The sequence below is a fragment of the Lissotriton helveticus genome, chromosome 5_1, assembly GCF_964261635.1.
Source record: "Lissotriton helveticus chromosome 5_1, aLisHel1.1, whole genome shotgun sequence".
In the NCBI taxonomy this organism is placed as follows: domain Eukaryota; kingdom Metazoa; phylum Chordata; class Amphibia; order Caudata; family Salamandridae; genus Lissotriton; species Lissotriton helveticus.
Genome location: NC_136065.1, coordinates 1,185,945,871 through 1,185,973,626, shown reverse-complemented (window position 1 = coordinate 1,185,973,626; position 27,756 = coordinate 1,185,945,871). Strand labels below are relative to the sequence as shown.

Sequence of the window (27,756 nt, the reverse complement as noted above, 5' to 3'; positions counted from 1 at the left end):
GCCCTTTGTGAACCAGGCCCAATATGTGTAATCCATTCCAATCCCTTAATTATTTGTGGCCATTCTGAAATGTAGGTCGCAACCACCCCACCCTCTCCCAAATGGCGATCTTTAACAAGTGCACTGTGCCCCATTAAAATGCTGACAGGCTGGGATCTCCTCTTCTCGCTGCATCCTTCATTGTCCAATTGTCTGGTATAGAAGCAAAGGGCAGGTTAAGTTCAATGAGGCACCATGGGTGTTGTGTCCCTGATAGCCCGAACAAGGGTGCACAAAGATGCGCAGAGAGCTCTACTGTGATACAGATATTTAAAGTTATCGCCAGCCTACTCATGTCCTCCGCTTGCTCAACATACCTCCACAGGGTGTTGTTTAGTTTCCTGATAAATTGATCAGCACGTTGCGATTTTATGATGCTTAACACACAACTGCGCAAGTTATATTTGGGGCTCAAGTCCTTGAAATTGTCAGGTTCCAAATTTGTAGATTCGTTGAAAGTCCTTGCTGTCTCTGAATACCTACTCCTGTGAGGGAAAAGGTACTCACTATTGGACATAGGAATTAGGGGGAAGGGAGTGAGTGAGAAATCCTGGACTGGCATCCACACCCCATCAGGATTCACCTGTTTTAAGCGACGGCAACACTGTCTAGAATAGATGTTATAGAAAGGGCAAATCTACTCAGGCAGGGAGATTATTTACAAGCATTCCTGCCCATAACTACATTATATAGCAAAAATGGATTCATGCTTACCGGTTTTAGCAGCAGAAAGTGATGCTATGAGCCCTAAGCAGATGAGGATGTAAGCGGGCAACCCCAGGACTCTGCAGTAACACTCTATACCCAAACGGCGGAAAGGCAGAACAAACACAAGGCAAGGCAAAACAAGAGCAAAATTAGGAAACTGGGAAAAGGGAAAGGAAAACAAAGGTGAAGGGAAAGCAATCATGTTAGTATGTAAGCGAAACATTAATAGAACTATGTGACACATTGCTAGAAAAAGCCTATTAGTCTAAGTAGATCTAAAAAGTACTCTACGTCTCTTCACCTGCAAGAGACCCAAAACCAGAAGTTAATAACTAGCAATGTACTGAAGTTTTGTGGTCTAGAGTCGCAGCCCTTCATAACTTCCACAGGCCCGTTTTACAGCCTCACAGCATCTGCCAATTATTCCCCTGACTCTTTACAGTAATTTCCCCCACAAAACCCACCCTGGACCAGAAAAATGCTCCCTTCCCTGGAGGGACAGTGTTTGGCCCAGGTTTCAGTGGATGTTGATACGGAACCTCTCTACTTCTCTTTGGTGTGGACAACGTGTGGTGGTTCCTAAAATCCCAAGGCGTAATAACCCTTCTAGGCTAGTTATTGCTGTAAACCTAGGGTGATAACAAGGAAAAGACCGGTGCTTAGTGGACCGCAATACTTTATATCATATTATTGGTATTCAGGTCTTTTCTTGCGATTTTTGTCTGTGAAATATTTGTAGCAATCCTTTTCCTGTAATAGGTGTAGATGGGCCGCTTTCTAAACTTCATTCAGTTTTTTTTAGCCCAGAGGGTATAGAAGAATCTGATACTTTCTGAGGTTGCATTTAGATGTGACAACCGTAAGAGCAGAAAAATGGAGATCAACCAAGAGAGAGTGTAATAAGATGTTTTTTGTTGTCTTCTTTTTGTTGCTTTTATTAGCCACTTGTTAGATACAATAAACATAAGAACACACATAGCACAGAAAAGAAATGGACATACCGCCGTCATAGACATATTGACAGAACCCATTCGAAAAATTACAGATAGATACAAACACTCAATACGGATAACATATAAACACCCCTCCCACTGCAGGCTGGACCAAACCATCCCAAATTTAAGGGGAAAGGAAGATGGCGGATTGACTCCGCTTCTGAAGACGTCCTCTCCGCCCTCTCCTGAAGCCCTGACCGGCCCGCTGCAATGTCTCCCCAGACAGCAGTGTCATTAAATCAAGGGAAAAGTGGCAAGAAGCGGTGAAAGGTGAATTAATGAAATCCCGGATGGTTATGGCAGTGTTTTAAGAGAGTGATAAGTGGAAAAACGAAGGAAAACATAACAGCAGCAGAAAGCACTTACGGCCGTGGCTGTTATTGTGTCGGGGCAATCTACGCTCAGGGGGCACCTGTGATACAACGGGCCTAACACGTGGCAATATGTATTTATAAAGGAAGCACATGGACACTGGGGAACTCTTGGTGGCTCTGCACTTCGTTGCCAACTGGCGTACATGCGTGCGGAGACCTCTTTATTAATCAGGTCACGTGAGGGTCACGCTGTACGCCTGTTGCGCCGCAGGCGTGAATAAGATGGAACACAACAGCTGTGTTCGCCTGTGTCCGCCTCCTTCACATGGATGTACCGGATAACGCAACTCAGCTGTGCAGTGTTTGGGGGCCGCATAGCGAGGTGGTTCACATTCAGGGCACCTTTACTAGTGCCGCCGCGGCTCTCTCTCTGTTAAAACGACGCTCCTCTTTTTCACCTACTATTTATTTATTGCACTACTTTTGTATTTTACAGTGGGACTCCCGCCTCGGCGACAGGGAATGATTCAGGTATGTGAATCTATGAAAGATACCCCCAATACTGGATAACATAGTGCATATAGCCTCCTTTCTAGCCATGATAGTTTGCTGTTTAGTAAGATTTTAACGTTAAAACAAACTTGTGGCAATAAGATGTCTCTATGGAATGGAGCCAGCATGTAGTTTCTGCAGAGTCCAATTCAGTAACATAATAGCCCTAAGCTGCAACTGCCCATGTTTCCAGATTCATGCCCTTATATAGGTATAAATCACCATATCCTTATATAGGCATAGAAATCATACCCATATTTAGGCATTGCTCATGCAGTCCAAATACGGCAGGGCTACTTCCACTAGTTCCACAACGATTTCTTGGAAAACTCAGCTTCAGCAGCCGGGGACTTCCCCTTGCTTGAATATTGATTTGTCCAAGAACTCATGGAGTTTTCAAAGAACTGAGATTCTTTGATGACATTATTATGTCCAACTGTACGTCAAAGTCGGCACCTTCAAGGTATAAAACATGAAACCGCATGGCGTTAACTCCTTCGTGATTAGCTTCCCACCTAATCCACATGAAACCGCATGGCGTTAACTCCTTCGTGATTAGCTTCCCACCTAATCTCTCCCCCAAAGCGAGAAGAAACCACAAACACAACTTAATCAGACAACATCCAGAAACTCTATTTGCCGACACATACCACTGCTCCTCTAAAGGCCAGTTAAAAATGGACCTCATCTTCCACACAGATAGTCCGGAAAGCTGGAACTCCGTATTGAGAATACAACTTCACATTTCCAAAACGACGACCACCTCACACAGCTGTAAATTGACAACCTCCCTACCTAATCAAGCAAATAGAAAAGGGAATACTTCAGTGACCATTTACTCAAATGGCACAGTTTTGGTACAGGCCAATAATGAGAACCTAGAGGCCTTCGATTCCTTCGTCCCCACCCTGTGCTCAGCATACCTTCAGTCACGGCACCCTGCTCCACCCCATCCTAATGCCCCGAGTAACCGCCCTCTGCTGGAGTCGGAAAAACCTTCCTCCCCCCTCCTGATGGGACACCCCAGTCCCCCCCTCCGAAACTCCCCCAACCACGATTTCCCTGGGAACCCTATCCTCCAGGTCTCTAAAGACGACCAACGCCCGCTTCCCCACTATCTTTTCTCCCTCGCCATCACTCTAGCTTCCCACGAGAGCAGCCCACTTACCCCCAGCAACATACCAGAGAAGACCAAGCCCCACCACCCCAGCAATCTTGCCCACGCCAGCATCATTACTCCCTCCCTAGAGCCCGGTCTACGGACCCACGCATCACTCCAACCGACCCTCGGATGATGAGCTCAAGACCTAACCCCCGACCTAGGGCTTCTTATACGAACAGCCCGGTTGACCTGCCCAGCATTAATCCCCTAATGGGGATCTGGCCCCCCTTTCCGCGAGATGCCCCTACCCAAAACTGCTCATCACCAGCCTTGGATAATATGGCGCACCGGTTGTCCCTACTAGAGAGGCAGCTTGAAATGATATGCAGTGGCCTAGATGACATCCTTGCCAATCTTGATAAAACTCGTAAGCCCCGACATGTCCAACACAGGGCCTCCGATTCGACTGACTCTTTTACTCTCAATTTCTGTGCTGGAAACTTACCTACTCCCGAGAAACGACCGCCAAGGCCCCCTAGAACTGACAAGGGGATCCCTCTTCATTCTCCCTCAAGATCTTTACCCACCACATCTGAAGCTCAGACATACACTAATAAAGATGTGGAGACCCAATCTAATAGACCTGTCAGATCTGCAGCAGCAATGTCAGAGGAAGAAGCTAAGGAACTAGCCTCCACCTATGTTTCCCATCCCTCAACTGCCACCAACGCCAAGATTCAAGTAATCACGGGCTTTGGAAGAGATTTCACACCTGTGACACTTACCAGACCCCCACCTGCCCTCACCTTCATACCGAGGGCCCCTCTAGAAAAGCAGTCAACCAAAAAGAATATTCCTACCAACTGCATGCTCATTAACTGTCGATCTGCCCTCAAGCATGCAACCGAACTTGCCGAAGCCATCCTCTCTCAGGACTTAGACATTGCATTCATTACGGAGACTTGGCTAAAGGAATGCTCCCCACCTTGCTTCGACATGTTAGTGCCGCCGGGTTTCAAACTCATCAATAAAGACAGAATAGACCAACGCGGTGGAGGGATAGCCATCATCCACAAAGAGGATATTTCCATCACTGTAATGGACCCTTGCGAATATAGCTCCTTTGAATGTCTATCGGTCTCTATTAAGCTTAAGGACAACAGCCCTTTAGTTGGTCACCTTCTCTATCACCCACCCGGCAACACTCCTACTTTTGGGGAACATCTTTCTGACCTAATTGCCAACTGCGCACTCAAAGACATTAACCACATAATTCTGGGTGATCTCAAACTACGTTGGAATGAATCCAACAACGCCCTAATCCAATCGCTTAATTCTCTCCTTTGTGACAATAACCTTTTCCAACATTGCTCCGAAGAAACCCACAACAAAGGAGCGATCTTGGATGCCATCATTGCACAACAAGACACAATTACAATCGACAACATCCTCCCTGTGGACTGGTCGGATCACCACATGATCTTATTCCACATTAATCAAAGAGTCCTATCTCTGCCTCCGGTGCAGGATCCCCCCAAATGGACGAGAAATTTCTCCCAGATTCCCCTGGAAGTCATGGAAGATAGGCTAAAGCTACTCCTTCCGAACGACAAAAATCTATCCACAACCGACCTTACCTCACTCTACAACATCAATATGCTAAACCTCCTCGACCAACTAGCACCACTGAAACAAAGAAAGAACAGAGCCATTCCATCTAGATCCTGGTTCGACTCTGACACCAATGAAGAAAGGAGACAATTAAGAGCTGCAGAAAGACAATGGAGAAGTGTACCTACTATCTCCCACAGAGACAAACTTAGATCCATCCGGAAGAAGTACAACAACCATATCAAGAACAAGAAATCCATGTATTTCCGATCTGCTCTAGACAACGCAAAGAACAGACCCAAGGAGCTCTTCAGTATTATTAAACAACAAACCTTCAAGCCGGATTCCTCCCTCGGACAGGCCTCTAAAGAACGTTGCGACATCTTCGCCCACTTCTTTAATGACAAGGTCTCCAAAATCGAGCGCTCTCTGGTCATCAACTGCGCTCCACGACCCCATAGCAGCCTGGGGAGGGTGCTTGGTAGCGCTCCACCACCAAACTCTAAACCATGGTCACTCTTCCAGCCCATTCTAGAAGAGGAAATAGTCAAACTTATCTCCACCTCGAAACCTTCATCTCACACCCTTGACCCCCTTCCTGCTCTGCTAACCAAAAAACTGAAACTCTCCCTAGCCCCACTGTGGTGCAGGATCATTAATAGCTCCTTACAAACAGGAAATGTCCCAGATTGCCTGAAAGTAGGACAAGTCACTCCATTGCTAAAAAAACCTGGCCTTGATACAAACGACTTAAATAACTTCAGACCCGTCTCCAATCTTCCTCTCCTTTCCAAAATACTAGAAAGGTGTGTTCTCCAACAACTAACACAGCACTTGACCAATACCAACCTCCTTGACTCACATCAGTCAGGATTCAGGAAAGGGTGTAGCACGGAAACTGCAATCCTTAACATAATTGATGACATACACAAATCACTGGACCAAGACCAATGCTGCCTCCTCATTCTCCTCGATCTATCTGCAGCATTCGACACAGTTGACCATATTCTTCTCCTCAAAGCCCTCGAAGAAAGGGCTGGACTAGATGATATGGTGCTCAATTGGTTCTCTTCTTTCCTGCATAATCGCTCACAAAGAATCAAAATGAGAAGCTTTGAATCTGACCTTCATCCAGTCAATAGAGGAGTTCCACAAGGTTCAGTGCTCTCCCCTCAACTCTTCAACATCTACATGGAACCCCTCTCCACCTTACTTAGAAAAGCTAACATCCCCTTCCACCTTCACGCAGATGATACCCAAATCTATCTGGAAATCTCCTCGGCTCAAGACATTCACAGACTCAACGAAACACTAAAGGAAGTCCAATGCTGGCTGTCTAGCAACCATCTAAAGCTGAACCCTGACAAAACTGAATTACTCCTCATCTCGAACAAAGAAGAGAACCCACAAATGATCGAATGGCTAAAAGATATTGACGCGCTAAATAAGAATCTCTCCCTAGCGGACTCTGTCAAATCACTAGGCATCACACTTGACTCCAAACTAGATCTAACCAAACACATCAAGATCTCGGCTAAGAGCGCCTTCCTTAATCTGAAGCTACTAAGCAAAATAAAACCTTTCATTCCACCCAGTGATCTCAAACAAGCCACCCAAGCACTGGTGTTATCAAGGCTTGACTAAGGGATTGCAATCCTCTCTGGAATACCCAAAATACATCTGGCTCCTCTGAAAACAACCCTCAACGCGGCTGCCAGAATGGTCACTGGAACAAAGAAGTTTGACCACATCTCTCCGGCACTAAAAGAACTCAAATGGTTACCAATAGAATTGCGGGCGAACTTTAGAACAGCCTGCCTCACCCACAAAGCCCTTCACACTGGCAAACCTGAATATCTGGCATCCAAACTTAAAAAAGCGGGTCAGAACAGGAACCTCAGAAGCTCTAACACCCTACTCCTGATCCCACTAAAAACTCGAAAACAAAAAACCAAGGATCGGTCCTTTGCCGGGAATGCACCCACGATTTGGAACTCTATACCCCCTGACATCAGAACTATTCCTTCTTTCCCTAAATTCAAGAGTCAGCTCAAAACCCTGTTCCTTGATCGTTCCTTAACTATCAGATAGGTTCACCCTGGAGTGCACCTCAAATGTCTCTTTGCACTGTATTGTACTTTGCTATGCTTTGCTATGCTATGTTGGCTTTCTTTTGCACCGCCTTGTACTTATGTGAAGCGCTCCGATACCTTGCGGTCTGGCTAGCGCTATACAAAACTTCCAAAATAAAAAATAAAAAAAATAAAAAATAAATATGCCCACACTCGCCCAAGCAAACACACAGTGGTTTGGAGCAGTTCGACTATCTACTTGCCCGACGCGCCCTGCTATTGAAAGTGCCGAAGGAAGCCGACCCTCCAGCAGACACACTGAGAGAGACGCTGTCTTTTCTCCTGCCGAGAAATCCAGTTCCAGTGTTTCCAAGCTACCCTTGCGGGTTGCTGGGTCCTGAGCCTGACCTTCATTCTAAACTAAGGCACAGAGGTGATTAGACCCGTAGAGAAATCCTGAGCAGATTCTTGGCAAAAGAATACTACCTTTATGCTACACCTCACTTACTTCCTCCCTCGTACTAAGCTTAGGTTAGGTACACCGTGGTAGGCGTATTTTAGAAGCACCAGTTGAGTACTTTTAGCCTCTGTTATTAATGTATGTATTTATATATGATTTAGGAACCATACAATGTGAAATATCTATCTACTGTTTCCACGACTCTGAAGATACGTTTTATCTTGGGGAAACAAAGTTGTCATGTTTATGTGGTTGTCAGAGACTAATCCCTTCTTGTGAATTCGAGAAAGCTTCTAGTGACCTCTGAGCTAGCTGGCACACACAATTAAGTCAAGTATATTCAATAGAGACCTAGTTGACCTCAGTCCTACATCTAATCTATAGGATATATTATTCCAATGCGCAGAGCCTATTGGGAATATAGGAAGTATAATACATGGCGCCCAACGTTTGGTAAGGCACTAATTTAACGCTAGATACTAGAGTAACTCAGTCGTGCTTTTCACAGAGACCCCTTTATCCCGTAAAAACTCCAATAGACGTCTGTAGTGGGTTAAAGGATAAAATATCCGCCTTAAACTGAGTAGGACAAAAAATCCTATGTATTAGTTTTTTGTTTTGTTCAACGTTGAAGGATACAGTGTTCCAAAATATTGTGCACCTTATATTTATGTCCTTGAAATGTGCTCTGTAAAAACTTTCATTAAACAATGTCGAGTAACGACATCAACGCAACCGGTGGAGCTGCAGCAGCCCAACCGTGTTTAGACGTTACAGGGTTTAATGAAGACGACGCAGATGCAATATTCATCCCGGAAAAAGTAAGAAAAGCCATAGCTATAAAACGTATGGAAAATGGCTTATCACCAAGAGGTGGTACAGTTATATTCGTCATAGAGGCACATGAATATCGGCAGACAGAGTTATTCTATTCATGGATTGTCTTTCCACAGGCAAATCCAACAACACATGTGTTCACTTCTACAAGATGGAGGAACATCCAGCGGAATACGTTCCTTTTGAGGACGTTGAAATTCCACTAACTTACCAAGAGCATCGGCTCTGGTTTAAAGGCGCCCTACAACATCAAAATCACATTACCAGGCTCGGTCCACTAGGTAGACCAGGAGCTACATGGCTGGTACTAGCCAGCTATACACCACATCCTAACATTGAAAGAATGTCAGATGTAGAACTGTTAACTCAGCTAAAAAAATTAATTAAAATACATAGACAATTGGTACAATATGTTGTGCGGACTTTAACAGTCCAACCTGCTATAAGAATTCCACAGCACACCCCTCATCAGGGGAACACAAACAAAATCACACCACAGACTATACAGTCAGTAATCGGTAAGTTGCCCGCAAAAAAGGAACAAATTCCATTCTGGTTAGCCCAGAAAATTACTCAAATAGATGCAGTATTTCCCGATAGTACACCTCATGAGAAACACAGGATTCTAACAATCTGTTTACCAATGGGGATTGCACCACACGTAGAGGACTATGACACTTGGGGTACAGTCTTTGCTTCAATCTACACAAAAACACATGGTGTCCCGTCTATGGCGGTAATACCAGACGTTCTGAGACAGATTCAAAATTAATACGGTCAAGAACCGGCCTTGAATCTAGGTATGAAATTACTGAAAGACTTAAACAGGTCTCAGCTATCCTATTAGCTAACATTAAATGTGAAGCAGCATCAGTGGCAATCCGCCCAAAATTAAAAGAACTTGATATTACTGAACGACCGTATGAACTTGCCAGAATTATTGAAAAATCCTATGAAGAACTAGGAAGAGATAGTTTGGGAGGGAAACCTGTAAAACCTGAACTAACAGAAAATCCAGAAAAAGTTTTTATCAAAAACAATCTAACTACTCCTAAAAAGAAATGGGAAAATAGTAGACAGTCACCTCCTAAAGAAAAGCGCTCTCAGTCCAGAGGTAGATCTCCTCAAAAGGAGCACTCTGAAAAGAGATATAACCTTAGAAATAGGGATAATTTAAGAAAACCTGATATATATCAAGATACTGGTACACGATCCTCTCGTACCTTTCAGACTTCCTCACAGAAATCCGAAAAAAGAGGACGAACAGAAAAAAAAGAAGAACGCGTGAAGTCCAAAGACGACCAACATGTTCCAAGAAATAAGAAAACTCAACTCTCCAAAAAGAAGGTAGCAAGTATTAAAATCAGACATGCCGAGGATCTTGAGGACACAACTCAAGAACGGGGAGTGGGCCCAGACAATGCTGGACAGCGCAGCAGAGGTCACCATAGCTCGCAGGATCCTGAAAGATCATCTGGAGACAGTGGATCTGAATGAATACATTCAGGTTGAAACTGCCGACACCAGGGTTAGTGTACCCCATAAGTTATATGAAGTAACACTCTGAATAGAGGGGGATATAACTAGGAAAATAAAAGCACTCTATTGGGAAAAATTATCTAAAGGTTATGACATCCTTCTAGCTGAAAAAGACTGGCCAACTGAATTTGTCAGGGTGTGCCCACATGGCGAAGAGATCATTATGCCAGCCTTCTCTAATAATATCCGTATTAATAAAAAATACACCTATGCCAGAAAATGGGCTGTAGTCCAGGCTCCAGCATTATATAAAAGTCATGTGGGATGGGATGAGGACTCTCCTCACCATAACATTCAGTTAAAAAATCAACCAACTGCTCAGAGACAGTATCCAGTTAAGCAGGAAGCTCAAAAACAAGTCAGGGAGATCCTAGATCAACTTGAATACCAAGGGAGGATTGAAACATGCACCTCGTCAATGAACAATCCTTTGTTTCCTGTCTCCAAACCAGACGAAACATATTGTCTAGTTTTGGATTACAGACATTTAAACTCTTGTTGCAAAACTTTTACAGTACAAAATTCACACAGTGCAGCACTGATGAATAATATAGTTCAGAAGAAATATAAAACTACTTTAGATATTTCAAACGGTTTTTTCTGTCAAAACATTGCACCAGAAAGCAGGTACTTGACCGCTTTCTCAATAATGGGGACACAACAACACTTCTGTTGTCTTCCGATTCAAGAACAGTCCTGGATTATTTTCAGCCAGAGTAACAGAGTTACTACAAATGTACGATGATGAGGCATTATCTTATGTCGATGACATCTATCTTACAGATGATGATTTGGACAGGCACTTGAACAGGGTGAACACCATAATACTTGGGTTCGCCTCAGAAGGGTATAAATTCCATTTACAAAAATCAAGAATTGCCCACCTCAGCGTCCTATTCTTGGGATACGAACTTTCGAGTGAAGGCAAGAGCCTGGCGGCAAACTTTTTAGAAAATTGTGCGCTGCTCCAAACTCCAAAAACGCTGAAAAACTTACAGTCAATTCTAGGATTCCTGAACTTCGGAAGAATTTACATTCTGAATAACGCAGAAATGGTTAAGCCTCTCTACGACCTAAGTTTGCCTGTCGAGTTGTCTGTCTTTTTATGTTCCTGCCCGTTGCCTCCGCTCTCAAGGTCTGGCCCTTGCGGTGGTTCCCAGATTCAGGCTTAGCCGCATGGGAGGCCGCTCGTTTAGGGTAATGGCTGCGTCAGCATGGAACTCCCTGCCTGTTGAAATCCGCCTGCTGGAGGACCTTCTGACCTTTCGGAAGGCTATAAAAACCTTCTTGTTTTAGTTGTTTCTTAGTCTCTGTTCTTGCCTCTCGTTGTGTTACGGGCTACCTTGTCTCTGCGCCAGGACGCTCCTTGGCTGGAGTATCTGTGCGCACAATAAATAGACGTAACATAACATAACATAACATCAAACCTGATTTCAAACCTACTAATAGGACTCAAAAACACACAGAAATTTTGCGTTCAGTACAAACAGACATGTTGGCAACAACACACTTACAAACACGCGACAAGGTACGCAACCTTGTAATCCGAATCGTCCCAGGGAGATGCGGATTCTCGTACCTACCCTTTAATGAAGGTGAAAAGGTACCAATAGCTTACAAATCACACTTGTACACACAAGCTGAAATGAAATTCACTACAACAGAAAAAATTCTGACAGCGGTTCAGACTGCTGTAGCAAAGGAGAGAGCCCTTGCACAGAGTAAACGCATTAAAGTTGTTACACCTGTACCTACCTGCCTTAGAGGCAGTGACAAAGGCAAGCATTCCAAATGCAAAAGCTCTACATCCAAGATGGATACAATGGATTAATTCTCTTGCTGCAACAGACGTTGAATACGTTTTTGACCCTTACTTGAAGACACAAGAATTTTTCCACTACGAACAGGAATGTCCTCTGCCTACTGAAATTCTATCTCTAGAATATTACGGCTGTATAATATATACAGACGGATCAGAACAGCCCGCGATTGGGGGTAAACAAGCTTACAGTGCTGTGTGCGCGATTGCACAATGGTAAATTTAGACCTATGGTAACAAAAACTCAATCACTAGGAGACTGTACAGCTCAGCGAGCTGAACTCCAAGCATTCAAGATGGCGCTGGAAAATACCGATCGTGAATTCCCCACACTCATAGTGTGCGATTCATATTACCGCGTCCAGTCATACAATGAATATTTGCAGACCTGGGTTCAAAAGGGTTTTAAAGACGCAAAAGGTGGCACAATCAAGCATAAAATGCTTTGGGAACAAGTAGTTCTTTTACAGAAGGAACTACAAAAGACTCACGTGATCCATAGAATGAGTCATCAGCGTGATGGCGTTCACGTTGAAGGGAATTCATTGGCTGATGAAGCCGCAAAGGCAGCTGTTCAAACGGCTTCCATAGCTGCAATTACTCGTTCAAAAACGAAAATAGACAGCGAAATAATGCAAGCAGTCACTGCTCAATAAAAGACAGTGGTAAAACACTACCGAAGGGCTTTCCGCTCAAGTACTCATATATAACTGATGCGAATAATGTTCCTTTTGCTCGAATCCCTGGAGTGGGGGATAGAGTAATACCAAACATGGAACACAGGTTAGGACTAATCTAGCGGCACATTAAGGGCTTGCCTCTGCACATGCAGGTGTTTCCGCCACAGTATCATTATGAACACTTTCCGTGCTCATCAGGAGCTCAGCTCGTCATGAGGCACGGTTGAGCTGTCATGACCGTTGGAACGTTCGCACACGGGGATAATTTCCCCGCTGTGCTGAACGTTCGAAAACGGGTGTGGTCATGACGAGCGGAGAGTGCCGCCATGCAGCATGACGAGCCGAGCTCGTCACAAGCACGGCGGCGCAGCGCGCGGACCCCTCCCCCTGCATAGCAGGTGAAAAAGACCCACAGCGAAGGGGTTAAAACAGCGATACTGGTGGCCACGCATGAGGAAACAAACCAGAAACTATGTTTTGGAATGTGAAATCTGCCAGAAAATGAAAGTTTCAACAGTGAAGCGCCCGGCGCAGACGCCCCTTCGGATTTCAGATAAACCACTAGCGTGTGTTTACCTGGACCACTGTGGTCCCTTACAAAGGAATTGCAACTATAAATATATCATGGTCGCAGTGGATTCATGTTCGAGATTCGTTTGGATGTGGCCTCAGCGCTCAGCTGACGCCCGAACTGTTATAAAAGATTTGCGAGTCTTTATCGGCACATACACAATCAGCACGCTACATTCTGACCAGCGTCCTGCGTTTAGCTCTAGGGCTTACAAAGAGGCCATGGCCAGCTTGGGTGTTGCATTGAGATTTTCGATTCAATTCAATCCTGAGGTAAATTCGGTTGTGGAGAGAAAAAACTGTGACATAAAGCAATCTATAACAGCTAGGGTATTAGATTCGGGTGATGGGTGGGTCAAACATCTAATAAATGTCCAACGTAGTCTTAATAACCTTCCAAGAAATTCTCTGTGTGGAATCACTCCATATGAAATCCTTTTTGGTACTAGAATGTTGGTTGAAGACCTCCATCGTCACACTTCAGTGGTGGAACAAAAACCCTTTGATATCAAAGATCGTTTGGCTGTTTTACAGGACTTAAATGAAACAAGAAGAAGTCTGAGCAATACCAGCGAAAAGCCAACAACCACTGAAGAAAAGCCACCTATCCCAGCAAGACCTGTCTGGATTCCAAAGATTGGGGATCTGGTCAGGGAGAAAATAGCGGACAAGAAGGAATTTGGGCCTTCTTACAGAAAACCAGTACCTGTACTAGCAATCCACGGATCAAGAACAGTACTACTGCCGCCCCTTGCTGGAAAAAAGGAAAACCGGTCTGTTCCAATTGACCTGGTAAAACCACACCATGTGGCCGATAATAAGTAGTAGGCCCAGTGGACTCCCAAGATGTAGCAGACAACCAAATCTTGCTACTATCCAAGAGGTTCAAACTGAAAGACTCATCACCTTTGAAGATTCTAAATTGAGAAAAGAAGGACTCTGCAATAAAGCCATGGAACTTGTGCCTCTTGAAACCCAAATAACAGTTCGTCAAGAAACTCCCGTCTACAATGATGTAGCATCTGACTATACAAACATGTCAAGGGAACAAGCAGCTCCAGCGATTTCAAAGAACCCGGATGCAATACCAACAATTGACAGAACTGCCTCTGGCTATTTTATCAACTTCGATAATTTTTCTGAGGATCCCAGTGAACCTGAAACTACGCCAGCAAACAAATCTTTCAAGGAAAAAGTAAAGGAACTTGGTCAAGAGCTTACAAATGCATATCTGGTTTCACCTTGGGTTGAACTTTGGATTGTGTTAGGTGTACTTTATTTCCTGCTATGGCTCATTCTTTTATTAAGTTTGGGAAAGCTGATAGATGGAAAACACATTAAAATGGACACAGCAAGTAAGAACATCAACTTGCTCTTGCTCCTGAAGCCACACAAATCACCTCATCGTGAACAACGAGACCGGTCATCAGTGAACATCACAGCGTTCCCACTACCTGGTGGAATAGCATGGGATACAACTGATTATGACATTTATGGCCCTGTTGAGCTACTAAAGATTCCTCATCAATTTAAGGTTTCCTTGAGGGATTTCGTTTCACCCAGCACATTTTCTGATGATTGGGACTTTGAGACTGTTCATAACATGCTGGCAGACTTGGAAATGTCAGCAAAATTTACAAAACATGAATACTTAGAAGGTTCATCAAATTATGAAGAAATGTATTGTTTTAATCATTTTGGCCATCATTACTTGCATAAATCTGCAAACCCTAGAAATGTTTTAACTTATAATCAATGGGAACATTGTCCAACACCCCCAAAAGGTAGTTCTAAAACATTTCCTAGACAATTTCCATATTTCACAGGTTTTCAATGTTACAAACCCAGAAAGTTTTAACTTTAAAAATGTGAATAAGACAGGCATGAAAAGTATGTTGACAAATACTAAACAAATTTATTCTGCTGCCTTTTATGCTCAATTGTCCACCTTAGGCTTTGACTTTTGGAAAGACAACATTAAGACAAAAACTGTTTGGGGCCCAAAATACTGGCAGGTACAAGGTTTAGAAGCATTGTTCAGAGCCTGCATCATCCCAGAACAAATGATGTTCCTAAATGACACTGTTCAACAGACATCTTGTCTTGGCATTGCTAAGATAAAAGATTTAAACAAACCGTCCATACCTAAACCCACACCTGATAGTAATTTAAATTCAGATGAGGAGGTAGACATACATTATATTTTACAACAGAACAGAACAAATCCTGAATGGAAAAAATGGTTAATCTGGCCCACAGACACAAATAACTGTCAAGATAGATTCCTGAACAAGACACAAGGGTTCCCAGTATCTCGGCCAGATCCAAGATATATCCAAAGACAACATCCAAGGATAATAACTTACAGTGTAGGAAAACTGTGCCTTGAATGGCTACGAAAATCCACACTTCCAGAAATAAAACAACACTTATCTTTGCTTAAAGATGGCGTTGATTTACGAGAATTCTTAATGGGACCTTGTAATCCACATCATAAACGTTTCATATTCGCCGATATATATGCTGCTTACAATGAAGCTTGGAAAGTCACGCAAATGGAAACAGCTGAAAGAATACGAGAAATTGATCGTATTAATTTAGAGAAATCACTCTCTGTAGTTGACAATGGGTTAACAACTCTGTCGTCCAGAATTGTCGGGGTTGTCAGCAGCACAAGGTAGCTAGTCGCCACTAACCTCTTCTGCAGCAGCCAGCAGGAGCGATGCCGTGAAGAGTAACTTCCCTCTTACCCTGAAAACTTCCCCAACCGCACCGTAAACAGACCACAGCATGGAGAAAAGAAGCATCCAAGGGAAAAGGGAAGGGGACAAAATAACAAACGTTTGTATGCTTCAAAGATCTGGTCTAGGCTAGTTCTCCTGTCTTCATCGGGACAGTTTCTGTATGTAAAGAGAAAGTAAGAAAACAGTGAGAGACACCGCATGCATTCCTCCAGTTATCAATCTTATATGAAATATATTGCATTCACACTGGGTTTATGTACCTTCATTTTACTAGATTATACGTATAATTCCAGGAATCCTTACATCAGGATAGATACACATGAACACCAAGAATAGCCTTCCTTGAAGAAGCCAAAGTACTCCTTGTACTTCTAAATTCAGGAGGACAGTAAAGTAAATACAGAAGCATACGATCCCCCTTGTTTAGCACTAATATCGTGCTTCTCACAAATGGTAATGAACACAAGACCAGATCGGCAGCCCGATGATACCACAATTCCGCCCAGTATTAGGAACTGCTGTATCTATGCAGGATGGATGTCATTGCATCAAAAAGCATTAAGCGTGTATACGAAGAGGAGTTCGCCACATCTCCTAAACAGTTTCTCCGTCACACCAAAATGAATTGAAAGGTTTCGCTAGCACAGAGCGGAAAGCTCCGCCTGGCGCAGTCTTCCGCTCTCGGGAAATAATCACTCTTGTCGTATTCGGAGAAATGTCCTCCCAAAGCCCCGAGAGGAGAGCGCCTCCAGGCGCAGTCTTCCACTCTCAGGGAAGCAACCAAATACCTGAATGACACGCTGGCTTTTCACGAGCGTCTGGGCTTGCCTTAGGTGTTCGTAATGTTTGAGCACATGAGTGCTCACAGGAACAGTTCTGAGAAAGAGAAATAGTGTTTCTCAGGCGGGATACCAAGGTAATCCAACAAGGAAGCACCATCCGCTACTCGTTCGTAAAAGTTTGTCAAGCGCCGTTCTCTGGAAGAGGCGGGGCTTATATCGAACCTGATTTGTGAATCAGAATCTGAATCAGAAAAATGCTTATTAGATTCTTACAAAAAGATCATAAAATCAAAATAATCACAATAAAAATTCAAGATAAAATACAGAATAAGAACAAGGCTTTAAAATATTTTTCCTACGCAGATTGATTGATCTGTCCTAATCCATAGAGTTTCTATATTTATTCACTGCTTTTAGAAAAGGAACCACATGTTCAATACACTTTTCACATTCCAACATTTGTAATTTAAGGAAAGCAATACGACAATGTCTTAGACCTAATAGTAACAGAATTGGCTTTAAGAACCTTTTTCTGGGAAATACATCAAATCTGCAAAATAGCGTGGTATGTAAGGTAGTTTGTCTAGACGTATCGTCACAAGGACAGATAATTGTGCCTCCATGTTTTTAGGGAAACTAACAAGTCTATGAAAATTACCCAGCCTAAAACGGGTAAGAAGCACCCTTTCATAGCTACCCTGTACATAAGTCAGATATAATTGCAAGCCCAAATTTGTTAAGAGCAAGTTGTTGTCTCTCACGCTCACTTTGCTACATTACTCCAGCCATCTCTGGTCACTCAGAAAATTCATACAAAGGTCTTTTAACATTTTCCTGGACACACTTCTCAGACTTAAGGGGCAGTCATAAAATTCTGGTCTGCCGATCTTAATTGATAGAGTTTTAATAAAACATAACCAGCCAATGTTGCAAACCCTATCCAGCTTTAGGCAGTCCACGATAATCTCCCTATTAAAACTCATCTCTTCCATTGTCCATATCCTGTGCCATAATAAAATTACATTAGTGATAATTATGTCCGAGATATATGGTAGACCAAGTTCCATGTGACAGACATAAGTAGAAGTGGAATTCGGGACTGCTAAAAGATAATGTAAAAAAGCATTTTCACCTAACTGCAGCGCAGTAACGTTTGAGACACCCCAAATGCCTGAACCATATACAGCAGTAGAAACACATTTTGCTTTGTAAATATCTATTAGTTCAGGAACTGGTCTGGGCCCAAGTCTCTTTGCAAAGTTCTTTAAAGCACCAGAGGATCTCAGAAACATTTGCTTCCTTGCGTGTATAGCAGCAGACCAGTAACCAGCACTCAATCTTACTATTATCTATGTAAATGTCACATCTTTTTCTTCGCTTGGTTCTACATTTCATAGAATAAGTTTTGCTGCTATTAACCGTCAGGCCCCTTGTTTCCATATACTCCACAAAATGTGTCACCATCATTTGTAATCCAACCTGGGTTCTGCTCATTAGTACAGCATCATCTGTGTAAAGTAAAATAGGAACCGGGGATCCCTTAATAAAAGGATAATCTTTACAAGAATCTATTAAAAATTGTCCTAAACGGTTTATATACAACGTGAAAAGGAAAGGGGCGAGCACGCACCCTTGCCTCACACCTTTTTAAATTAAAAACTTTTTAGAGATTTCACCATCTTTCCCATATCTTACCTTGGCCCCCGCTTCACTGTACAATTCTCTCACAAAGAGAATTAGTGGAGGGTCAACTCCCATAACACCAAGCGTATCCCACAGTTGTTCATGTATGACACAGTCAAAGGCGCTACTCAGATCTACAAATGTCAGAAAAATACTGCCCTTTTTTGCATCCGTATATTTACTTATTAAGAGTTTCAGGTTCAGGCTCTGTTCCACAGTTCCAAGACCTGCACGGAACCCATATGGGAATTTAGACAGAACCTGTCCCTCACTAGCCCATGCTTGTAATTTGCTCAGAATTACTCGACCGGCCACTTTTAGTAGCGAGTCGAGCAATGAGATGGGTCGGTAGCATTGTGGGTCGCTTCTATCCCCTTTTTTAAAAATGGGCACCACTATCGCATCTGACCATGATTTTATGAGGTCCACTTTGGTACAACTGGCCAGTACGTTGGTAATAATGGGTGCCCACAGCTGTTTATTTGCTTTATATACATCAACCGGGACCCCATCCGGCCCGGGGGCTTTCCCTGATGCGCTCTCACCTAGTGCTTTATTAACTTCATCCAATGTAAAGCTAATCATTAGGGGGAATTCTATACCAGAATCAGTGTTTAAAACACTTCTCATCTCCTTGTCAGTATTCTCTGATACAGGGATGTTCACACTATAAAGTGCCTTGTAATGGTCAAGCCATCTATCCTCCTCTATTGCTATCTCTATTGTGTCAGTTAGTCTAGGCACAAGAAAAGGGGCATTCACTGCTTTCCAAAAAGCTCCATTATTCCTGCCAAGCTGAGGCTCTCAGATGATTCTTTCTTTCCTTTATGGCTTGACTATAAGCATGTCTGGCATCGGCTAGCTCTTCCCTATTCCTCACGGATTTATTAAGGGATTTTTTTCAAGGTCCTTCTGTGCTACACGACATGCCTTATCAAACCATCTTTTGGCCTTTTTTACTCCTTTTTTGGTAACCTTTAGCATTTCTGCAATATTTGTTGTAATAATTCCAAATGCAGCATGAACCTCCACCCCATTTCCCTCATCTCGCAAACAGCATTCAAATTCCTCTTTACAGTGGTGGATCAATTTAGGTAGAAACAACAAGGGATCACACTTGTCCCAGCCTATAGAATAACCATTTTTGCTCAACAGCTGAATAGAAGAGTCATGTTTCCTTGTCTTACATGTATCTTTTCCCAACTTTTGATGGTCCAATATGAGAGTAAGACCAATAGGATAATGGTCACTCATGACCACCTGATGGGTCTTCACCTGTTTAATCAGTCTAGCACGCCTATCTGAGAACAGAACAACGTCTATGGTAGTATTACAGCCTTTCCCACAATATGTTGGGTAAAAAGTGACAGATGGATTACAAATCTCATTTGCATAAGCTAAATTAAGCTGGGAGGCCAGTGAGTTTAAATATTTGCCCTCCAAAGTATGGGCAAAATGAGTAACTTCCTCAAACTTTCTTTGTCCTAGACCACAACTCCCTTTCTTATCATGCCTACACAAGTGACAATTAAAATCGCCGCCCCATATTAAACAGATGTCATCAGAGCTAGACTTGTCTAACAATTCAATCTCTTTGCTCAGATTTTGTAGCAAAGAGTTAATTTGGAGCATAGGGCAGTTATTATAAAAATGTATTAAAATCACCCGATGACCTTTTGCCTCCTCCAGCATAATAAGTTGATAGAACAATGTTTCTGCTACAAGTTTGATCATTTTCAGACCTGACCTGTTCGATATATACGTACATAAAACACCCTGGTTTCTTGCCTGCTAGCCTTTGCTGGGGTGCACACAGTGCGATACCCTTGTATGTGCATTGCCTCTTTGAGACATATTTCTTGTAGACAGATTATTTCAAACTCTGACACAAAACGCAACCAATCAGGATCTGACGCCTTTGGGGCCAATCCCGCAATGTTCCATAAAAGCATTTTACAGAGCGAGATATCCTCACTCCTGACCTCCCTTTCTGAACTAGAATAACCCCCAGTATGCTGAACTCTTCCTATTTCACTTGTTGGATAAATCTCTATACTGGGGGGTGCTATAATTCTACCTTCCTTTATCGGGGGGCCAACTTTACCCAGTTTCTTCCCTGGGGACCCAACCACATGTGAGTCAGAACAGACAGGACCCACTCTGCACATCAACTCGTCCCCGCTACCATTGCATCAGTCCACTCCCTCCAGAGAGGACAAAATCCCAAAGCGATTTGTCACAGCAATATTAAAGTGATCTGTCGGGGCACTAATTGAAGCCCTAGGTGTAACTCTCCTATCTGCATATACACTTGGTTGATAAAAATAGGTCAGAGGTACCACTTTAATGACAGTTGAACATTCCAGCAGAATTTGAGTTCTGGCTAGCACAGCTTGAACCAAACTAGGGTTGCTAAGGGTCAGCACACACACAATCCCCCTCAAACATCTTTGGCCCATTGCCTACCCATTTCACCCGTCTGACCATTTTGAAGTTGGTAAATAATGCTTGCGTTAGACCTGCTTTTTCCCCCAGCCATCCTATGGTTTTATTACGTAGCGTGACCCAGTCTTGGCGGTCTGGGTCCTGCAGGATAGGTACATTGGCCAGAATAACCACATATGGGGTTACCGGCGGTGGCAGATCTAAACGTAAGGCCTTACCTTTACGTGTAGAGTTCGCAAGACTATAACCACCATTATCGTTCATACATGATGTCACGCTTCTAGTATTCTCCCCTCTATGCTCATCTATCTCAGCTAAACGGGGAATGGGGGCCAGTGTACTACCCCTCATGGGGTGGGTCAAATGTCCCGCTGTCATGTTCTTTTTATCTATGGATCTCTCAACACTATGTACGGGCGGCTGAGTTGGTGCCACACAGTCCTTACTTGTAGCTGTGGTTAGGCTACCAGTATTCGCCGCTACATAGGTCTAGGACCCACCCCAAGTACTTAATGTTTTCTCCAAGCCCACCACTCTCTCAGATAGAGCCGTCAAGGTCTCCATGACTGTGTTGTGCATGGTACACATTTGTTCCAAGATGGTCTTGAGCATAACCTCTCTGATATTTTTTTGTTCATGGGAATCAGAGTCTGGCTTTCCAGACCCTTGACCCCTAGCGCACTTGCGCTTAGCTACAGTTGTTTTCTGAACCTTAGGCCCTTTCTTTGCGGATTTTGTACAGGTTTGTGGTTGTCACATGGTTTCTCTTTCCTCGCAATGGCCCCCTGGGTCTTCCGGGAGATGTAGTGCACCAAGACAAACGGTGAACTGAAGGTGTCACATGCACAACAGAGAAAGGTGTTATGTTTTGTTCCATTACACTAGCTCCCTTACATGTCTGGATACTAGTAATCGCGACAAGAATTTACTCTTTGGACAGCATTGTATCATCTGCCATAGACATAATGGAACAGGACTTGCTAATGCTACAACATGGCCATTCTCAATTATGTTCTATAATGCTATTAGGCTGGACGTTGCAAAACCTTTGTTCTGGCTATGTGCCCTGGCGTTTAATCAACACTACGTCATTGTTTACTGTATTTACCCTTACAGATAAACAAATCTCGTTGGCACAGAGGGGAGCAGACTATACGGTGCTGAGCATTGAAAAGCGGGAGAGATAACCATTGACCGTTTCTGAGAAACCATCAGATGAATAGATAATACATGTCACCATCATGATACCAGTGACAACTTTCCAGTTTCAGTATTGCTTAAAACACATACCAGCGGGCCTGTATGAAAGGTTGGGTAAAGAATACATTAAGTCAACCTGGGATTTACCATACACACACAAATGTTGGAGTGGGGAAAAGGAAGTATTTCTTAGTGGTAAAAATTGTGAAAACTCACTAAACAGTACACTATTGTGTCAAGGTATTAATTTGCACAGAGCCTGCAAAGGGTTCTTCCAATAACCTTTCTTGCCACCTGCAGGGTTCGCCCACAGCCCAATGGTAGCTACATTATGTTAAATGATCACAGCTGTTTTGGAATGATGCCAGGAATAAGCTATCTCATTACTGTGTCAGCCAGGGAAACTTGCTGTATGCAAGTATTGTTTCCTAAAACTAAGACAGACGGGGAGTTGTCACTATGGCCTTCACTGAACATCTCTTTTATACGAATTGATACTTTAAGCAGAATGAAAGCCATTCTTTTGCAAAAAACTGTGCCACTGACCTCGTCCAGAGAGACGTATGATCTGCAAGTTGCAAGGTCCTCTGCAGAGATACATGCATTTTTATCAACAAACTGCCCAATACATTTCGTAGAAATGTTAGATCGTATCTTTAACATGTCTGATGCGGTATTGCACATGTATTTAAGACGATTTTTTCGGGACTGTTAGCACCCTTTGAAGCAGTCCTGGGCGAATCACTGACATATTATCGAAAGACACAATATCGTGATACAAAATTATCGGCACAAAAATATCGAAAGCATTAATATCGACATCCTGTACTTAACTAGAAACATACAAAAATATCGGGTACACAATATCGACATACATAAACACCGATATCAATAACATCGACTACATTCATATCGAAGGTAATAAATATCGATCACATTAAAATTAATACACCTTGACAAAAATATCGAAATAACAAATATCGTCAACAATAATATCGTCTAATTAAATATATCGAAACTTAATATATATATATATAAATACTTTCAAGCTAAAACTAATCTTATTGCCAATAAAATACACACCTCTCATTTAAATATATATTTATAAACAATTTTTCCTATTCTAAAACATATAATAATTATAAATTATATTACTAAAATATTTATATAAAAATATTTTGCTTTATTTTAAATATAAATAAGTAGCATTTGCCTTATCTAACTACATTAAACTCTCACACAAATTCAAAAATACAAACTGACCAATGAACACACAGAAATACAAATATAACCAATAGCAAACTAATTGCTAATTACAATCCTCTATATAAACATTTACCCACTAAACACAAACCACATGCTAAAACAAACGAAAGGAGATACATCTGTGGATGAATTGGACTACACCTACAAGAACATCAAAATTAACCCGAAAAATTAATCGATTTCAAGTAAGTAACTCTAATAAACTAAATATAAGTAACTGCTAAAATGTTAAATATTATAAACCTATTTTAATTAATAATAAATATCCACTTTTCCTTTTCTGAAACAACTACAGAATACTTTACTAACAAATAACAGACAACTGATTTCTGAAAACAAAGAAACTACTAAGAAAGTAATTATAATCTCAATATTAACTAAATGGTAAAATCGTTTAAATAAAATACAAGTTATAATGAGTAAATCATATGCATTTTTATTTTTCTCCTAACGCTACAGAATACTCTACTGACAAATACAAGACAACAGAACTCAAAAACAAAGATACAACTAACAAAGTAAGTATAGTTAAACACTAAAGTAACTAGTAAAATTCCAAACAATGAGCACATGTTCTAATTAATTATACATTTCAACTTTTTATTTTCTCCTACCACTACAGAAAACTCTACATACACAAAACAGAGATCAAAAATCCGAAAACCAAAGATACAACTAACTAAGTAAGTATATTCAAACACTAAAGTAACTGGTAAAATGTTAAAAATCTAAACACATGTTTACATTTCTAACACATATCTACTTTTTATTTTCAGATACCACTACAGAATACTCGACTAAAAAAGAACAGACAACAAAACTCCAAAAGCAAAAATAAAACTAACTAAGTAAGTATAGCCAAACACTAAAGTAACTGGTAAATGTAAATGTACAGGAATTTATATAGCGCAAATCACCAAGCGGTTTCTAAGCGCTTGCTTAGGGAACCCGTCCTGGTATTCCCCTGTGAGATAACCCCGGCAGGGTATCCGCAAGGTGAAAGCCAGGCATCCCGCCGCCAGGGGCCGTTGTGGAGATTAAGCAAGCTATTGCCCAGAGTCGCAGAGTGTGAACCCGTGAATCGAGTAGGCACCGGAGCGAGAATTGTCGAGTCCATGGACATTTTAGGACTCAAGACCCCGCCGAGCCGGGAATTGAACCCTGGTCCCGGGCTGACCTCTGCTTCCAGGTCTGCCTCCTCTAACCAGTGAGCCACACTTCTCCACCGGTAAAAGTCAAAAAATGAGCACATGTTCTAATTAATGACAGATATCTACTTTTTATTTTCTCCTACCACTACAGAAAACTCTACTGACAAAATACAGAGATCAAAAATCCGAATACCAAAGATACAACTAACTAAGTAAGTATATTCAAGCACTAAAGTAACTGGTAAAATGTTAAAAATCAAAACACATGTTTACATTTCTAACACATATCTACTTTTTATTTTCAGATACCACTACAGAATACTCTACTAAGAAAGAACAGACAACAAAACTCCAAAATCCAATATAAAACTAACAAAGTAAGTATATTCAAAATTTTTATTAAAATCCTACACTTATTTGCAGCCAAATTTATAGCAAAAATTGGCACTGAAACTCAAACAATATACAATATCAAGTAATACAAATACATGTATTTTTTACTAACAGATCAAAGAAAATCAGAAAACACAGGCCACAACTAAAGAATGAAATAAAGCATATCAAAATATTAAACAGATTTCCAAAAAATTTAAGTATATACAATACAATTGTTTACTTAATTAAGTTTAAAAACATACATTACCTTTTAAATAACTATTAAATATATCTCTTGTAGATTAACAAACAACAAAATGACTGAAGGAGCTGAATTTGTAACTAGCCAGAAAGGAAAGCTATTACTCTGCTACATGGGTTACACATATACCCAAGAGAAACAATTTGGGATGAAAGTAAATTGGAAATGTTGCAAATATTATTCCAACAAGTGTTATGGAAGGGCAACAACTAGAGAAGCAACTGTACTTTGTACTAGGGAACACAACCACCCACCAAACGTAACAGAAATAGAAGTTAGAACAGCATTAGAAAACATAAAAGAGGCAAGCACAGGTTCCCAAAAACCAACCATCGTCATATTAAAAGAAGAAATTCCCAAAATTCCAAAAACAGCAACAACACAGATGCCAAATATTCTTGCACTAAAAAGAACTATAGCACGAACCAAAAGAACTACTACAACTACCACACCACCTCCAAGAACATATAGCAATATAACTTTAAATGCCAATCAAATAATAACTTTAAACAAACAACCATTTATCAGTTACGACAATGAAAGCGATGATAAAAGACTTATAATTTTTGGAACAAATATGAACCTAATAAAACTTCAGCAAAGCCAATATTGGATGATGGATGGGACTTTTAACATCTGTCCCAAACACTTTTTCCAATTATACACTATACATGGCCTATATCAAAACTGCAACATACCTCTACTTTATGCACTACTACCAAATAAAACTAATTCCACATATATGGAATTATTAAATACAATCAAACAAAAAACTAATGACTATTCCCCCTGAAAAATTAATCCTAGATTTTGAGCAAGCAATGCTTTCAAGTATCTTAAAAATACACCCCCATACCTGCATTCAAGGCTGCTATTATCATTTAAACCAGTGTCTATGGAGACATCTACAAAAGACAACTTTAAGCATAGAATATGCAACAAACTCATTTTTGCATATCAAATAAAAAAACTCATAGCACTGGCTTATGTTCCAGCAACAGACGTAGCAGAACACTACAACATTCTAATAGATAGCACCTTTTATAAACAAAATGAAGCAAAATTAAGTCCATTTTTAGACTACTTTGAAGACACCTGGGTAGACAGACTCCATAGATCTGGCCACAGAAGAAACCCAAAATTCCTAATACCCTGGTGGAACGTTTACAGAAGCACCTTAAATGGTGAATCAAAAACAAACAACGCAGTCGAAGGTTGGCACAATGCCTTTCTACAATCAACTGGCAGAACTAAACCAAGTTTAGAAAATTTTGTTAAATGCCTACAAAAAGAACAAAGCTACCAAGAGTTCCGAATGGAACAATCCATTACTGAACTAGTCCCTAAAACATCTAAACAAAACAAGCAAATGCACAAATACCTAGAACAACAAGTAAAGTTATATCCTAGCACAAAAGGCATTGAATACCTAAACATAATTGCCAAAACACTACTCTAAATAAATCTGAACACCAAACCAGTCCCTAAAAATAAAACCTAAACAATCTAAATAACATTTAATTATTTATTTTCAAAACTATTTAATGTATGCAATATATATAATATTTAATTACATATATATGCACACATTACTTACAAATAACAGCAATAAAACAGAACAATAATCATAAGTACATTGTCCACCTACAAATAATAAAATAAAAATAACTTACCAAGCAATTTGCAAATCCAGTATAATCCTTCTCCACCAAAACAATCCAGGCAATCCAGTTAGTGAAAAGTTTACCCCCCAAAAAATGAAAAAATACAACTGTTCTAAAAATCGTCAATCCATCCAACGAAGATCCTTCGAAGAACCATAAAAATCCCGAAAATTGTTAAAAAAAAGAACAAACGCTCCAGGAAAACCGAAAAATTTAAAGAAGTGTTTGAAATCCATTAGTTAATAAAACTAACAAACACTTCCTTAAAAAAAAAACGCTCCTTCCGATATGGCGAACACCTGCAACAAAAATACATAAAACATACATTCCCACCCACATAAAACAACACATAAACAACTACTAACATTAGTATTAACATTATATTCCTACTACATATACTTTAAACATGGATATAGTAACTCTACAAACAAGCCTAAAACAAGCTAAAACTACGAGCAACTACCACACGTAAATATACCATCTCAAAAACTTTAATACAACTCACTTACATCTAACAACACTAAATAGCACCAGACTACTCTCAAAAATACATTAAAACACACATAAAACATATAAAACAAACCTTACCTTAAGCGACGTGAAGTGTCTCCCAACCGCGAGCTGCTCTCCATCCAAATGACACATAACGACCTAACCCGGTTACAAAATTAAAGACCCAAAAGTAACAAAATAGTCCAATATAACAAACATATTATTAATTCTTTCAAAATTCACCTATAATAATTCAAAAATCACTACTATATTTTATAAAAAAAAATTTTCTTCCTGTTAATAAATAATTGTGAAATATGTTGTAAAACTGTAAAAATAAATATTATAAAAGAAATAATATTTATTAAAATATTATTTAAAATGTTATAAAATG

At 41.1% G+C, this 27,756-nt stretch overlaps 1 protein-coding gene across 4 annotated transcripts in view; it reads right to left on the bottom strand.

Moving 5' to 3' along the window:
* The window catches only part of CCDC172 (coiled-coil domain containing 172), a 977,718-nt gene that overhangs the window by 86,443 nt on the left and 863,519 nt on the right, over positions 1-27,756 (bottom strand). The window contains exon 7 of one of the 4 annotated variants that reach the window (XM_078641184.1): positions 15,277-16,198. The exons of 2 other annotated variants lie outside the window; for them this stretch is intronic. In XM_078641184.1, the coding sequence (XP_078497310.1) occupies positions 16,045-16,198 (154 nt within the window). In that variant the 3' untranslated portion in view covers positions 15,277-16,044. Of the gene's footprint in view, positions 1-15,276; positions 16,199-27,756 lie in introns of those variants that run through there. One more of the 4 variants, XM_078641186.1, reaches the window with a different exon arrangement.